Source organism: Meles meles, chromosome 7, assembly GCF_922984935.1.
Source record: "Meles meles chromosome 7, mMelMel3.1 paternal haplotype, whole genome shotgun sequence".
Lineage (NCBI taxonomy): Eukaryota > Metazoa > Chordata > Mammalia > Carnivora > Mustelidae > Meles > Meles meles.
Genome location: NC_060072.1, coordinates 79,751,782 through 79,768,150, shown reverse-complemented (window position 1 = coordinate 79,768,150; position 16,369 = coordinate 79,751,782). Strand labels below are relative to the sequence as shown.

Sequence of the window (16,369 nt, the reverse complement as noted above, 5' to 3'; positions counted from 1 at the left end):
AAAAGGAATGTGTTTGGGTGGAAGAGTTAGACACACCAATAAGACATGGATTAAGTCAGTAGATAGCTCCGGAAAGGCTACGTTACAGGAGTCCTTTCCCAGCCCGCGTTACATCTTCTGAGAAGGACAATCTCCACAAAAGAAGATAGCCACAATAGCCTTCTTCATCATATATCGCGAAGAGATATTTTCCACCCCCTAGATCAGTCACATGTGGATCCTAACACCAATTTCTGTCACATCTTGAGTATAAGAAGCAATAAAATATGGAATTTCAAAGGTTTGTCCAAGGAAAATATTTTTCTTCTTTACACTCACATATTTCTTCTGAACTGAAATAAAATATCCCACATATAAACAATTATTTTTTTTGCTGAGCAACAGATTTATTATTCATTTACTAGAAAAACATGTTTAGCACAAAGATAGGTTACGTAGAAAGATAAAAACGTAACAGTTCCAGATATTCACTGATTTTTGAAAAAGACATTTCTCAACTTGTAGAATGTATAAACACAGACATGAAAAATACCAACATCACATTTTTTAAAAATTGGCAAGAACACTTGGCCTTAATAAAAATAAAATTAAACTGGTAACTTTGGAAACACTGCGTTCTGTGAGATGTGTCCATGTTTCTTCTGGAAAAATCTACATATTGGTTCCAAATCATATTTGTCTATAGGAGTAATTTGAAGACAGTGAATATTTAAACCCAGCTATGTCAAGAGGATAAACAATAACCACAGGCATTAGGTCAGGAAAAACTGAGCTTTTAATATAGACATTCTTATTTTTAAAACTCCAGGTGCATTCAAAGTAGTCTTAGTGATTGTATGAACAATGGCTAAAGTTGGAAGTGATGAAATTTTCAGTTGCCTTAGATTGCTATTAACATTACTTATCTTAAAATTTTTGAGTCCAGGTTTTTATTATATGTAATTAAGTTCCATTTTTTTTTCCATCTCTGTAACAACCCTTAAGGAGATAAGAACTTGGAAAGCTAGAAGAGTAAGGAAAACAGTAACAAAAGGACCAATATGTGGAGGAGAGAGATAAATGAATACAATAATTTAATTCAACCAGCATTCATTATTATTCAAATGGCATTCTACAGAGGTTTACAAAGACAGAGTGGGGACACAAGGGCCAAACTCCATGAACTTAAAATCCATGCAGGGAGACAATACATTCTACGAATGTGATTCAAATAACAGGATTAAAAAAAACAAAGGTAAAACAATACTGCAGGTGCATCATAGTGCATGCCAAAATGCTGAGAAAATCTGGTGCCATCAAAAGAGGCTCCAAAGAGAAAATGTCTGTGTGATTACACTCTGAGGGAAGCGTAGAATTTGGCACAGGAACCCCAGACAGAAGCATAGTATAAGATAACTAGAGTGGAGACAGGAAGCCAGGAATAAACTCAGAGAAGACCTGAAAAGGAAGACAGGAGGCAAAGTGGGCAAGGGAATGAAGGGCCTGGAACACAAGGCTAAGGCATCAGAGTCTGATTCAAAAGGGAATAGGAAGCCACTGTTGGTTTTTAAATAAGAAAGGAGCTTCAGAAATATTCAGATGTTGTGTCTCCAGCCATCTCTTGGGTTGAATGAAAATGTGATCAAACTCATGTTTGCATGTACATGGCTGATTTGGCCTTTACTCTGGAGGCACCACGATCGACATATATGTGGTTTTTATGACAAAGCTAGATTTAAAGAACCTGGTAATCTAGCAAGCTCGCTTTTTCATAAACTGACATTTAAGGCATTTATAGTTGACTATGCTGGAAATTCTTAAAAAGATGTTTCCCCCAAATTTGTTCCCAAATGTTCAACTAAAAGAATGCATGTAGTGCTATAGAGTGAATTGTGTCCCCCTAAATCTCATATTTTGAATAAGTTCTAACCTCCAGTGTGATAGTATTTGGAGATGGGGCCCTTGGGAAATAATTAGGTTTAGATGGAGTCATGAGGGTGGAGCTCTTGAGGGGTTCAGTGCCCTTATAAGAAGAGACAGTAGACAACTTCCTTTCTATGTCTCTGCCACCTGAAGACAGAGGGAGAGGGTGGTTATCTGCAAGACAGGAACAGAGGTCTCACCAAGTTGCTGAATCTGCCAGCACCTTGATCTTGGACTTCCCAGCCTCCAGAGCTGTAAGAAATAAATTCCTGTTGTTTAAGCTACCCAGTCTAGGATATTTTGTTATGGCACCTCAAGCCAACTAATACACTTATGCCATTGTAAACATTTCAGACACTTCACTGATCCCCTCTCCATGTGCTTCCGTAGATTTTTCCTGGCTTTACCTTTCATGGGTGGCAGGCCAGGGGGTGTTTAGTTAACATCTGTTGATGCTCTACATATATTGTCTAGTTGAATCCTGGTAAGAATATGTGATGCGATGACTTATGGTAAGTATTTCAAGATAGTTTTATTGGAAAAAAGTGATAGAAAAATGTACACATTTTATAACCCACAATTAGGAGTCTTCTAAGGAGTATACATATATAACTAATTTGGAAATCTGGTAACCATAGTGGACAACGAAAATAAAACACTCCTTGATAACTCTTCTTAAGGATAATCAATAATTTATTTTTACCATCACAATTACCACAATTATCTAGCTACATGACCAATGTCACTACATACCACAGGAAGATTGTCCACCTACACTTCACTGAGACAAAGACAACGGCCAATTATGTGTTAAATGTACAACGGGCTATTAAAAAGAGGTGGTTTTTACGTATAAGACAAGATGTGGCACATGACTTATTAACAGGGTTGATTTTAATATGTATTATGCCAAGAAGCAAGCATAGAAATGTTTTGGCATTGAGTTGTTTTTAAAGTAGAAAATAAGTAAACTAGAGAAATAAATCCAGATCTTAACTTACAATAGATACATTAAAATAGGAAATTAATTGGCTCCTCAGTATTTCTGTTCAAGTTTTTGTTTTCTTTCCTTTTGTTAGTTTTTTTTATATATATAAATGATTAATACGAATATATCACAAGTTAAAGAAAGATCTCAGCCCAAAAGAAGGTACCAGCATATGAAAAACAAATGAAAAATTACCAGGTATTTTTGCTTACAAAAAATTTAAACTATAAAGAGTCACAAAATATATATAAAAATGCCACATTGAACGAGGCAATCATACTCTACCCAAACTGGTAGCACCCTCCTAAAATCAGTTGCACCCCATTCATTTGGTCATACAGTGGTGACTGACAAAAAGGCATTATGCACTCGTGTGCCATCAGGAGACTTGGCCCCGTGGGTCATCAGTTCTTGGATTGTCATCCAGTTGTCCAAAATTTTCTTGTTTCTCTTTTTCATCATCTTTTTGTGACTCAGTTCAATGATGTTGATCTCCTTCTTGCCCTCGCTGCCACTCTGGGGGCTCTCCTTAAGACACTCCAAGCGGCTCCGCATCATGAACTCCCGGCGCCGACGCTGCTCTTTGGCGCGAACCAGGTGCTGCTTCCTCTCCTCTTTGCTCCAGTAGCGGCCCATTTTCATCTCGCTCATGGTGTCATCATCCGTCGTCATGCCACTGCGCTCCTCCTTGATCTTTAAGGCACGTTCCCTCAGAATCCGGTCTCGTACTGGTCTCTTGGTGATGTACCGCGTCCCGTCGCTCCTGATTTTCACCTTCCATTCCATCTTGGGCTCTGAACACTTCTGGGCCTCCTTGCACATGCTCACTAAACTCAGCTGGCTCTGCGCATACTCGACTGCGGATTTCTGCTGAATTAACTGCATGTAGCTTTGATAATGGCGGGCATGTGCTGGGATGTTTGCGTATCTGTAGGAGGAGCTGTGGTAAGGAGAGAGGTAAGGGATGTGCTCGCTGCTGGTTTTCTCCTGCTCGGAAACCTTGCTGCTTTCTGAAATCTTCTCCTTGCCCTCCGCGCTGCAGCCTTGTTCGATGGTTTTGGCTTTGGTGGAGGTCGACTCTTTACTGCTCTGTCCGGATGAAGACGGACTGGCGGCCATTGTGCTTCTCAGGTTTTTCTTATTGGTGAGGTTGATCATTCTGGGAAGGGAGCTGTCAGGGGAACGGTCCACAGTGAGCGGGGTGCTTCTGCAGCTTTCTGCTGTGTTGTAAGCACTAGAACTGTCTTTGTCCGACTTCTCTGGGTGTTCGATGATGTCGTCTAGTTTTCCCCGTGGCATATCCATGCTGGTGTTATAATTCCGGAATCCTCCATCGTGCAAAGCCCAGATGTCTCCATACGGGTCTGTCGCTTTCTGGAGCCTGTGAGCCTGCATGATATTCTGGCACTCCAGTTCAATGTTTCTTAGTTCTTCGTTAAGCAACTGTAGCTCGTGCTCCACTCCCTCTTGTTCCCCTTGATGGCATTCTATTGTGCTGCTCGAGTAATACAGGTCATACTCTCCATGGTTTCGAATCTTGCATTTGAGCTCCAAGAGCTGTCGGAATCTTTCACACTCCTCGTCTGGGTTGCCAAGGCAGTCGGAGTCAATGTATTCGCCAGACACGAAGCTCTCGTTGCACTGAAGCTCAACGCTTCCCAGAGTGTCTTGGCTCTGCCCCAGCTCTCTTGTGCTCTTCAAAGATGTGCTGTTGTGATCCTCGGCTGCGTTCTCCTGCTCTGAGCTCTCATCATTCCTCAAGCTTTCATCTGTGCGCCCTACCCCGCTGTCCTTCTCATGGTTGTTGGAGGACGATGTTGCCGTGTCCGTTGTGCCTTCTTCTTCTTCTTGTTTTTTTGGCTGAGAAAATAAAGTTGAGAGATCAAACAAAATCGTTATTTTGAAAAAACACAGGTTGTTGCAAAACTTGCTTGAAAAAAATGATGCTTCTTGGCAAAGGTGTGGTTCCTAGAAAGCCATTCCAATTTTAGTACCCTTAACTATTTCAGAAATAAAGATAATTTGCTCAAGGTAGCTTTTTATGAACTGAAATAAAGAAAACCAAAACTGTTTAGAAACTTGACTTGGGGATAAATAAAATAGGCCACATTTTAATAAATGATTCTTAGTTAAGGTTCTCTCCTACTTGGGAAACTGGCAGGAAGTTGTGTAATTGAGGTGGCTGTATGAGTCTCTGAGGTGGTAACATAGAAAAGGATGAGTGAGACAAGTGGTCTAAATGGTCTTCTGCAGTGTGGAGGCCTGGAGTTCTGAAGCCAAGTCACCTTATTATGAAGATTTTTTCCCTAAACTTCAAGTTCAGAAGAAACTTCGCTGATCTATGACACAGTGGTTATGGTAAGCCAGACAGCACAGTATCGCAGAGATAGGTTAGTACTGAAGCCTTGGTCCTTCTCTCTATTGATGAGGAACTTTAAGCCCAGATGGAATCAGTTTATGAGTGACTCAGAGAGAGGTAGAAAAGGCCAGAGCCATCCCCCAGAATCAGGATTTCTTCAATGTCCAGGATGCCATATTCCTGCATAGGTACCCTGACCTCAGTGCCTCTCCAAATCACATTGCTCAAAAACAACAAAATCATCTCAGGACTGCTTTGGGTTACTTAGAAGTATTTTTCTACTCTCAACCCGAACTTCCTTCAGACGTGAATTTTATTCTACTCAGAGTAAAGTGGCAGTTCTCATGAAAAATCAGAAAAGCACTGATTGCCAGACATGGGCATTATATCACAAAAATATATTTTTGACCTATTTGTGAATTCGCACTCATATGTATACTTTATTCCTTGATAGTTTACAGCTTTCATGCAGAACAATTAACTGTTGCTATCCTAAGAGGATGCTTATGTAATTCTCTGTGAAGAGGGTAAAATTATTTTTTCTTCCATCATGTATCATATACAAGTCTACATGGCAGTTTCTACATTGTATTTCCTTTATACGTAAACTTACCATTTTATGTTTATATTTCCCTCTAGCAGGTTTAATTACACAATTAAATATAATTAAGTCTGTTAGTGTTAAAGAAGGACAGAAAGCATGAGAGAAGGTATTCAAAAACAGGCGTGAAAGAGTCTATCAAGAAAATTGCTTTATTTTCTCCCACAGAAAGCAAAACAAAACATCACATAAACTGCAGAGGAGACAACATGACCACGTATAATGTTATTTAAGGATTCCCAGTCTTTCCCTAAAATAGTTTCCCTCATTTTTTGAAAATATGTTGAGATTTTAAATGTCATATTGCTAAAAAAAATAATATTCTAAATAAGTAATTGTGATTAACAGTGGAGCGCTTGAAATATCTGTATGGTTCTTGCTTATGAGCTTACAATAGAAATCTGATGTGGTGACATTCACACATGCCCTAGCCCCTCCAGAGGATATTATTGATATTGGACATCTGAGTGGATACACCACATTATTTATATTTATTTTTTTTCATATCTTCAATGAGTTTAAAAATATAAAAAAAGCTAGTTTTTTTTTTTTTTTTTAGTCTTTTTATGTGGAGTGCCAAGGATACAGACAAATTATGCCAGGGGAGGTGTTCCACAATGTGTCAACAGCAACCCTAACACCAAGGATAGTATGGGAAGTGAAACTTTCATGTGTATATGGATTTTAGTTTTGAAGTACAGATATATGTTTTGTTTTTTTAATCAAATTCCCTTTTCTTTAGTCACTGGTTTATGAGCAAGTATGAAAATAAAAAAAGGGTTTTCCATTCCCAAACCTAGACTTCCTAGTTTCTAATGTAATGCCCCTATCTCATTTATCATTTCCCTATGGAATTATTATGGTGGCAGGCAATGCTTCTACCAAGACATTTCTCGTGTAGTATTATTGTTTATAAGGGCACAGACTTTTAAAGGTTTCTGTCCTTCTTATCATTTTTCAGTCTCATGCCGGAGAAAAATTTCCACACAATGAAAATCTAACCTCAGGGACATCTAGTGTTACCTCAAAAGACCTAGCATTTGTATTACGTCTGATGAGTAGGCAGCTTTTGACACCATATCACTTCACCTGGACAGAATTTCTCCCTTCCTTCTTTATTCCAACATCCTCCTGTCAATTCTGTATCAGGTCACATTTTGTATCTAAGAGAGAAAAAGCCTGGAGCAAGGACTTTCTTGCTTGTAACCAGCAGCTGCCACCAAAAAATATCTTTATTTGTGGCCAGCATTGAAGTCATACATAAAAATTCCATCTGTCTTACCTATATTGAAAAGAAATCACCACAGTAGCAGCATTGCTCGTGAGCACGAACTACTGTTTGTGAACTGGCCAGTGAGCGTCCATGCTCAGAAAGAGTAGAGCACACATGCCTTTGACACCTAGTCTGCAATGTAACGATTTATTTAATATACGGGCCTGTGCCCATACACACACACATCCGTCTCTGTTATGGAAAGCTAACATGGCCATGTATTCCATCATGCAGCTTGGTAAAGTGATAGGATGTTTGTGCTTCATGTCCCTAAGTGTAACTGTCCAGTTTTTTAAAAAAAAAACTACTTAAAAAAAACCACAATAAAACACCAAAAACCCTATCTTTTAGAATGTGTTAAGAATTCATGTTGAGACCAGGGTAATAATGATAATGAAAATCCATAAACTGACAGCAGAAGTGTTCATGAAATTATACCAGGCAGATGATTGACATGAACTCAACATAAAAAATCTCGGATACACTGATCTTGTTTTTATCCCATAGGAACAACGACAATCACAAAAGAGTACCAAGACTCAGTCTGCTAGAGGTCCCTCTGTAACCTTTCCCAGCAGTGAATTAATTAAGAGCAGAAACTTTGCTCATTTTAATTTGTATGCTTGGAATCAAGAGTGGTGCTTAGGACATATGAGGAGCTCAGCATTTTTGGTTGGATGATAATGTGACCCTAAGGCGAGATGATATCAATGATCTCCTGTCGAGAAGTACATAGGTAGGGCCATGATACCACAAACATAAATAAGATTGATGGCTTACATCATGTCATCATCTTCTTATACTTGCCTAACTATTCAAATAGACACATTACTATTTTAAATTATAAAATTAATTTTGGGGAGAGGGGGTAGCTCATGAAATATAGTTTCTCTCTGGCTGGCATATTGAAAAGCAATGCATATTTTTGCTGCTAAATTTCTGAATGAGGTCGAACAGTGCCCAGGTCAACACTTGAATCTTGCTGTACTCTGGCAACAATGGTCCCTAAGCTTTCCAAGCTAGAAAGATCTTAATAGAAAAACATTGTATTTATTCCCTCTGCTTCATTTGAGATGCCCATCTGCTCTAGAAAAATTACCATTACAGAGGTGTTTGATCAAACCCTTTGATTTTGTTTTTACTCCATTTATGATTCTATATTAAGAAAAAAAAAAAACTAGCAACGTTTCAAATGATGTAGTTCAAGTCGTTGGCCCTACCTGCTCCACCTCGTTGGCCATGCCCTGCATCGCTTCATTATGCTGTTCTTCCAGCATCTCCAAGTTTAACTCCTCTAAGAATTCATTCCTTTCATCTTCCAACCAGCCTTCATCCAGCTGCAAAAGAATACATTAGTACATTACATTAGGTTAGTGGGAGCTCATGCTAAAAGAGGGTAAACTTAAATGGTGATGCCTGACCAGTTCCTTTTATCATAATGATTCTCTTCAGAATACCAGCCTCTGGTAAGTTCACCTCTCAGAAGGAAGAAAAGGTGATTAAAAAAAAAAAAATTGGACTCAGATGCCTTTTATCCTTTCCTGAAACAGAGCTACAGATTTTCTCTCATAACCAAGTAGATCTCACAGCACAGAACATTACCGTCTTTCAGAATATATGAAAAGCATATTGCATAATCCACAGCTGTCACGCTCATTACCTCCAACAGTGCCCGTATTAAAGCACTGCAAAGGTACTAATAGGGCTATGAGACAATTGGGCTTTTTTCCTTAACAACAACCCCCAGTGAGACTGCATTCAAAGTGTTCCCCACCCCCAAACACACCGATGCTACCCTCATCCCGCTTTTTTATCTTTAGGCAGATGGCTTCCAAGTTAACAAGATGGCTGCATGCCACAAACACAGACATTTATTTGATCTGGGGGAAGAACAGAAAAATCCTAAAATATTCTTCTCAAAAAAAAAAAAGTGAGGCTATGCCATGTCTATTTTGATTCATTTTTCAGGTCAAATTGCAATATATATATATATATGTATATACATGTATATATATATGTACATTGCATATATATATATACAATTTATATATATATACAAATTGCATATATATATACATGTATATATATATATATACAGTGTGTGTGTGTGTGTGTGTGTGTGTGTGTGTGTATATACACACCTGAAACATCGCATCTAAGGGGAGTGGAGGAGTGTGGAGCACACAGGGTTTTGTTTGTGGGCTCAGGATCCAAGTATTCTGGTGGAAGTCTTACACAAATTAAACTGAATAAATCCCTTCGGCTTCTCAATACAAAGTGAAGTGGGAAACCTTGCTAAAATGATGAGTGTTGACAGTCAATACAGATAATTTGCCTCAAAGTGGATTTCTAGAGCTGGATTACATAAATTAGCTGTCTATGCTGATTAAATTAACTGAATTATGGTCCATGTTCTGTTTTACTCTGTGTTAAAAGAAACAGCAGCTTTCTAATGAGCCAAAATTGACAATATAGTTGACCCTTGAACAACAGGGGTTTGAACTGCGTGGGTCCACTTACACGCGGATTTTTTTTTTAATATGGTACTCTACATCTCTTTTCTCTTCCTTATGCTTTTCTTAATGACATTTTCTTTTCTCTAGCTTACTAGGCTGTAAGAATAGTATATAATACATGGGACATATAAAAATATGTTATTGGAGTGTTTATGTTATTCATAAGAATTCCAACCAACAGTAGGCTATTAACAGTTAAGCTTTTGGGGAGTCAGAAGTTACAGGCCAATTTCTGACTGGGTGGGGGTTTTGGCTTTCTAAATCCTTGCATTGCTCAAGGCTCAGCTGTAGTTTGAGGGATTTTCACCACCCAACAATGGCAAAATAAGCTCTTAAGGGTAAATGAAACTGTAACACTTGAAAACAAACTCTGAGAGGACATTAAGTTGCACCAGAAAATGCATTAGCATATATGCTTCATATTCCTTAATATGAAGGTAGTGGTAAGTTTCTTGATATTTATTACAGGCTGCCTAGAATTTAAATTACTCAAATTTGACTGAGGCCAAAGTGCAGACACATTTACTCATCCTCATTTATCTTAATGTAGCCTGAATAACCAAGTTCTACCTCACTGACTTTGATATGCAGATGAACTATGAAAATTAAGCTGACTAAAAATTCAAATTCAGTTTATAATTGTCTAAGTTTTACATCCTTTTTTTCTTTAAGATTTTATTTATTTATTTGACACAGAGAGAGAGAGACTGCATGCAAGCACAAGCAGGGAGAGCTGCAGAGGGAGAGGGAGAAGTAGGCTCCCACTGAGCAGGGAGCCTGACTTGGGGCTCGAGCCCAGGACCCTGAGATCATGACCTAAGCTGAAGGCAGAGCTTAACCCACTGAGCTACCCAGGTGCACCAGTTTTACATTTTTTAATCCCTTGTAAATTTTATGAAGCCGCAAACTCCAGACTCCAAAAGAAATTATGTAGAGCTACAAATGATACTTTTTATAAGCACACCAAGGGATTTTTCTTTAATCAGGTCAAAACAAAATATTTTTCATGTGTCTGTTGGCCATCTGGATGTCTTCTTTGCAGAAATGTCTGTTCATGTCCTCTGCCCATTTCTTGATTGGATTGTTTGTTCTTTGGGTGTTGAGTTTGCTAAGTTCCTTTATAAGAGACTATGGACTCTGAAAAACAACCTGAGGGTTTTGAAGGGTCAGGGGTGGGAGGTTGGGGCAACCTGAGGGTTTTGAAGGGTCAGGGGTGGGAGGTTGGGGGAACAGGTGGTGGGTAATGGGGAGGGCACATTTTGCATGGAGCACTGGGTGTTGTGCAAAAAGAATGAATACTGTTACGCTGAAAAAATAAATAAAATGAGAAAAAAAAAAAAAAAAAAAAAAAAAAAAAAACAAAATATTTGCTTGCACAGAGCTAGTGAATAATGGAACAGAGTCTTCTGAAATTTAAATGAAGGGGTGGGAAAGATAAGGAGAACAAACTGTAAAAATTAATGATTCCCCATAACTCTTTTCTTATTAGCTAATCCCACAGATCCTTGGCTGTTACCTGTAGTCAGCATACATCTATTTTGACAAGTCTTTTGGCTGGAGGTAGACACAGCACAGTGAGTGAGGAGGGCTTCTGGCTCACCTCCTTTCCCTCTTGTATTTCCCTTTCCACTGAAACAAGCATTCATGGTAGTCTGAGTTTCAGACTCCGCCACAGGTGGACCTTTCCCTGGAGCTGAGCCTGCAGGAAAAGGGGACTCTCTTTATGAAACTGGGATCTGTCTGCACAGCAGTGGAATACACGTGCCATTTCAGAGAAAGGAACAATCTGCATTGTCTCTGGAGTAGTGTTTACAAGTTCTTATGAGAGCCCTCTCTGCCCCAATGTCCCAAGGGGAAGAGGACAGAGTAGCAGTATCTTTAATGGTCTAAGGAAGAAAATGAAAGAAAGTTGACAGGAATGAAAGAATGAGTTATTTAAAAAATAGTGCACAGATGTATAAAACTGCCCCCAGCAAATCTGTAGATCATTTCCAAGAATGTAGAGAGTATCTGAAATATTAAAAAAAGAAAAAGCCTAGAAAAAGCACACAAGAAACTTCCACACTTTCACTGAGTAAAATTCATTTGCAAAAGATACCATAATAAGGTACATTAAAATTGATAAAAAATATAGGTGCTATAAAGGCAAGGTTTTCTTGGATTTTTTTCTTGCCATTTTATAGCATGTGCTGCTTAAATTACATTTTAAAAATATGGTGTTAAGATCCATTTTCTTTCTTTCTTTTTCTAGAAATCTGATTTTCTCAATGCAATAGCTTTCTTCCAGTGTCATGAGGCTTCTTTAGGATCAAGGGGCTGAAGCAGATCCTGATTTTGACAGGACAGAGTATCCTGTAGTCAGACAGCCATCTTTTCTCAATTGTGGAGAGGAAGTCCTGTTTGGAAATTCACCTTCCAGCATTGATTCTGTTAGGTCAGGAGTGTAGTCAGATATTTGAAAATGCCACCAGTTCTACCAAGCATATGTGTCCTATTAATGATTAACAGGATCTAGTCTTACATCATGAATTTTGATTCTTTCCACAGATCGTTATAACCGTTCTGTGGCATAGTTTCAGGAAATGCTTTAATTCTGAATTAATAAGGTTCTCTAGAAGTTACATGGAAAGGGCAAGGGAAACCACATTATGACATTGAAATATCTTTTCTCTAACAGGGAGGACCCCTGAGTTCTCTTCGGTTTACCATGCATTTCACTAACATATGTTGAGCCCCTTTATTTTGTTCTTTTTCAAGACAATGGGATCAGTGAAACTAAGTGGTTTGCAGAACTTCCACATAATTAGTGAACTTTCATACATTTTCTGTATTCTTAAATTCACTCCTAAACAGGCAGTCCAGCCAGGCGTGTAGGCTCTCTCCCACTCCTGAGACCGCAGGTGTATAACTGTACTCTGCCTTGGGCTATAGCAGGCTTTATGGGATCCATTTAGAATGGTCAAGGGCATAAAGGGAATATATGCGGAAAGGGTGATCTTTTATAACCACTATATTCAAGTCAGGATTTAGTCTGACACTGAAATACACTTCCTCAATGTAATTTATAGATAGTATGCAGTTACTGAGTTTGAAAAATATCGGATCAATAACCTGGGAGACAAATGGTGATATAAGCAACTTCACTCAAACGACTGACAGATGGATGGAGTGGTGACAACGTGCCGTCCTTTCTGCATTGTGGTGGTTTATAAAAAGCATATAAAAAGAAGGACCCATAGCACTTTTCTTCCACCATTACCTTTCCTTTACTTTCATGACATCCCCCTCTGTTAAAGATAGAAAAAACAATTCCTCCAGAAGCTACCCACTTGTTTTTGACTGGACAGATGTTTTTGTCACATTACAGTTGGGAAAAATTCCTTCATTATACATGGAACTACACCATGCCACGTGGGTCACTTTATTTGATAAAGTTCTTCTACAAAGATTTAAGTTGATAGTTGCATACGTTAATGTATCTCTCGTTAGAGATTCTTTCAAGATACCTTAATATGCCAATTAAGTATTTTTAGATAGAAACCTAAAGCAAGGATCCAGACAGAATTTAGAATCATGTGAAGTGAACCATTTTTAATTTATAAATTCATTCAAATAACTTGCAAGTGGAAGGAGAGAATAATGGTTCCATCTTGTGTGCTTTTTTCCTTCTTCTTTTTTTTTTTTCCAAAAAGATAAGTTGATGAGGTTGGTAGTTAGGAAAGATGACTCTTAATTATGTTTTGCATACTTGGCTTTACCAATAGCCATAGTACTGAGTCGATATAGAATAGCAAATAATGGATGTCAAGTTCAGTCTCAAGATTTCTGACGTCCGCTCTGACCTGAATCTCCGGCCTTGCGACGAGCAGCACGATTCTCTTGCACTCATCGCTAGACAGCAATGCCACTGCTTCTTCTCGATTCTGGACATCTTCCCCATTTATCTAGAAAACAAATGGAAGTGGCACATTAGTTTCCATTTCCACAATGCTGCACACAATAAATGGCAAATATCAGCTCATTTGTGGTGAATGTATGGACAATGAAACTCACACAATGGGCTCATCTTCAGCCCCTCCGTGGTAAGTGCCTTCACTCAATTACACGCTTACTGTAAGAGCCATATCGATCCCTGAAGGATGGCGGACATCAGAGGAAGCAGTTATGTTCATAAATGTCCAACCTGCGCCCTGGCAACATACATCTAGCAACACAATTAACCAGCCCCTGACAGGTGACGTTCATCTTTCTCCGCTCAGAGTAATGGAAGTGTCACTCTGAGATAATAGTGCTGGGGGAAGCAGGACTGGCAATCCTGCATCTGAAATCCGTCATCCTGCAGGTCTGCTACGAGCCAATTAGAGAGCTGCGGTATTATCTCTCACCAGGCAGTGCTCCCAGGCCACTGCTGATTGCATTTTCATTTAATCATCTCATATTTGTGTGGGTCTGACTCAGTTGCCCCAATTACTCTCAGGATATCTTTCAGGGCTTCACTAATCAAAAGAAGGACAGTTCATCGGTAACGTCCATATCAATACTCCAGTTCTTTCTAAGATTTGTCCATTTCCTCAAACAACAAAACTAATGAAATATCTTATGGCTCATCTCTTAAGTGAACTTAGGTTAAAAGTAAAACACAGAGGAAAAATGGCTTTTTGCAAGAAACCAAGCTTGAGTAAACTTTTGATTAAAAAGACTCTGGTGGAATTGGAAATATAGCTTTTGTCCTTTTTCTAAATTCTACAGACAGAGCAAATAAGGTTTCTGAAGTTTGTATTTTAAGCTACATTTTCATGTTCAGATGTATTTAGCTCTCAGTTAACTTCTTTCTTTGGATATTTTATATTTATTTTATATTATTGATTGTTCAAATCCACAGGGACAGTGAAGGTTTTGAACATAGTACAGAATCAAAATGTGCAGAAAGAAGTTTCAATTCAAGAGGTCAAGTAATTATGCCTAAAACAAATATTAATTATTTCAGTAAATTAAATAGAAAAGGCAACTATACTGACCAATTTTTCAATAATTAACATCTTTCATTAAGCATTTCTGCTGGAAAGCATGAAGTGGACTGCTGAGATTTTATTTTATTTTCTTCTTGTAGATCTTTGGGATTCTGGCTGATGCACGAGGACAGAAAATTATTGAAACAAGCCCAGGAATCTCAACTCCAGACCACAATAAATGATCCTTAGTCCTGGACTCTTATCACACATATGGAGCACAAAGAAAGCAGACAATACATAATAGTCAAAGGGAGGGGGGCAATCATACAAATGTATATTTTCTTACTCTGATCAAATAAGTATTGCCTTTGGTTTTCACTTGTATATGTAGACAGGAAATTCAGCTTTTACAAGTTTTAAGCGCATTTCCTCTTTTGGCAACTCACAATAAAATTCATCAAATTAGAAAACAGAAGCTATGATTCCAAAATGGGAACTAACGATGGGAAAGGGAATTTTGTGGCTTTTCTTAAATATACATCTGAAAAGCTATTTCTATGCTGAATCCAAGGCTTTTTCTCAAATAAAGATAAATTGGCCATGGTGGATTCTACTGAACCTCCCCCATCCCCAGTGAAGTGTACTTTGAAAATAATGACTTAAAAATGTTTACTTTCTTTGAGCTTTGGGGGCTTATGTCCATTTCATAGTAATTCTTAATAGTATATCTGCAGTGTATCTATTTGTCCATTCATTATGGACCTAATTGTCCATCCTCCCTCCACCACCAGGCATGTTGGATCCTGGGGAGATGGAGTTGAGTGCTCTCGGACAGATTCTCTTCACCTTTTCTGTGCAAAATCTAATGCTCACTGCTTTTTTCATTCAAGTATATTCATATAAATTTTTCATCTGCATTTAACTTACCATTAACCTAAATACTCTTCATTCATGTTTACTTAACGTTACTATTATGTTTCCTATATTAAAGTGCAGGTAATATGGGGCACCTGGGTGGCTCAGTGGGTTAAAGCCTCCACCTTCGGCTCAGGTCATGATCTCAGGGTCCTGGGATCAAGCCCCACATCACGCTCTCTGCTCAGTGGGGAGCCTGCTTCCTCCTCTCTCTCTGCCTGCCTCTTTGCCTACTTGTGATCTCTGTCAAATAAATAAATAAAATCTTTGAATAAAAAAAAGTGCAGGTAATAGTGCCATTCTCAGAGTGTTCTTGTAAGGGTTAAAGGAGTTAATATATCTCTAGGATTTAAACAAGGGCCTGGTATCCAGGAAGAGCTCTGGGTTGGCACATGGTACCATTGATATTTTTGTTGTTGTTACTATTATTATGATATGACTACTACTATAATTATTTATGTTCATATTTTAATCTTCCGTAAAGACTCTTTTCTTCTAAATAAAGCAAGTACAGTAAAGTTCATGCACAAGAATTAAATCCACAGTAGCAAACATGGTTCTACTTTAAAAGACATCTCTCTCATATGTATTTTTAACTCCTAGAGAACCACCAAGAAACAATATGGTGTGTTTGATTTGCAGTCTCCTTAGAGTTGGTATTCGCCTCTCTCTGTGAACTCCGCATGACAAGAGCTATGGTCTTCATTCCCAATGTTATGTCCTTGTTCCTGGAAGGACAGATCCCATGTGGCAGAAACACATTTCCATTCAGAATTCTATGTGAATGTGAAAGGAAATGAATTCGCCACAGAAATCTGGGTTTAAAATGTAATTTATTGTTTCTTTTTAAAAATGAAGGCCAC

The 16,369-nt window shown here is 38.4% G+C and overlaps 1 protein-coding gene across 2 annotated transcripts in view; it reads right to left on the bottom strand.

Annotated features, from left to right (window-relative positions):
• Positions 1–364: 364 nt before the first annotated feature.
• PDZRN4 (PDZ domain containing ring finger 4) overlaps positions 365–16,369 on the bottom strand; it is a 379,365-nt gene continuing 363,360 nt past the window's right edge. For both annotated transcript variants that reach the window (XM_046011115.1, XM_046011116.1), the window contains 3 exons: positions 13,482–13,583; positions 8,344–8,460; positions 365–4,750 (listed from right to left, as the gene is read on the bottom strand). In XM_046011115.1, the coding sequence (XP_045867071.1) occupies positions 3,224–4,750; positions 8,344–8,460; positions 13,482–13,583 (1,746 nt within the window). In that variant the 3' untranslated portion in view covers positions 365–3,223. The remainder of the gene's footprint in view (positions 4,751–8,343; positions 8,461–13,481; positions 13,584–16,369) is intronic.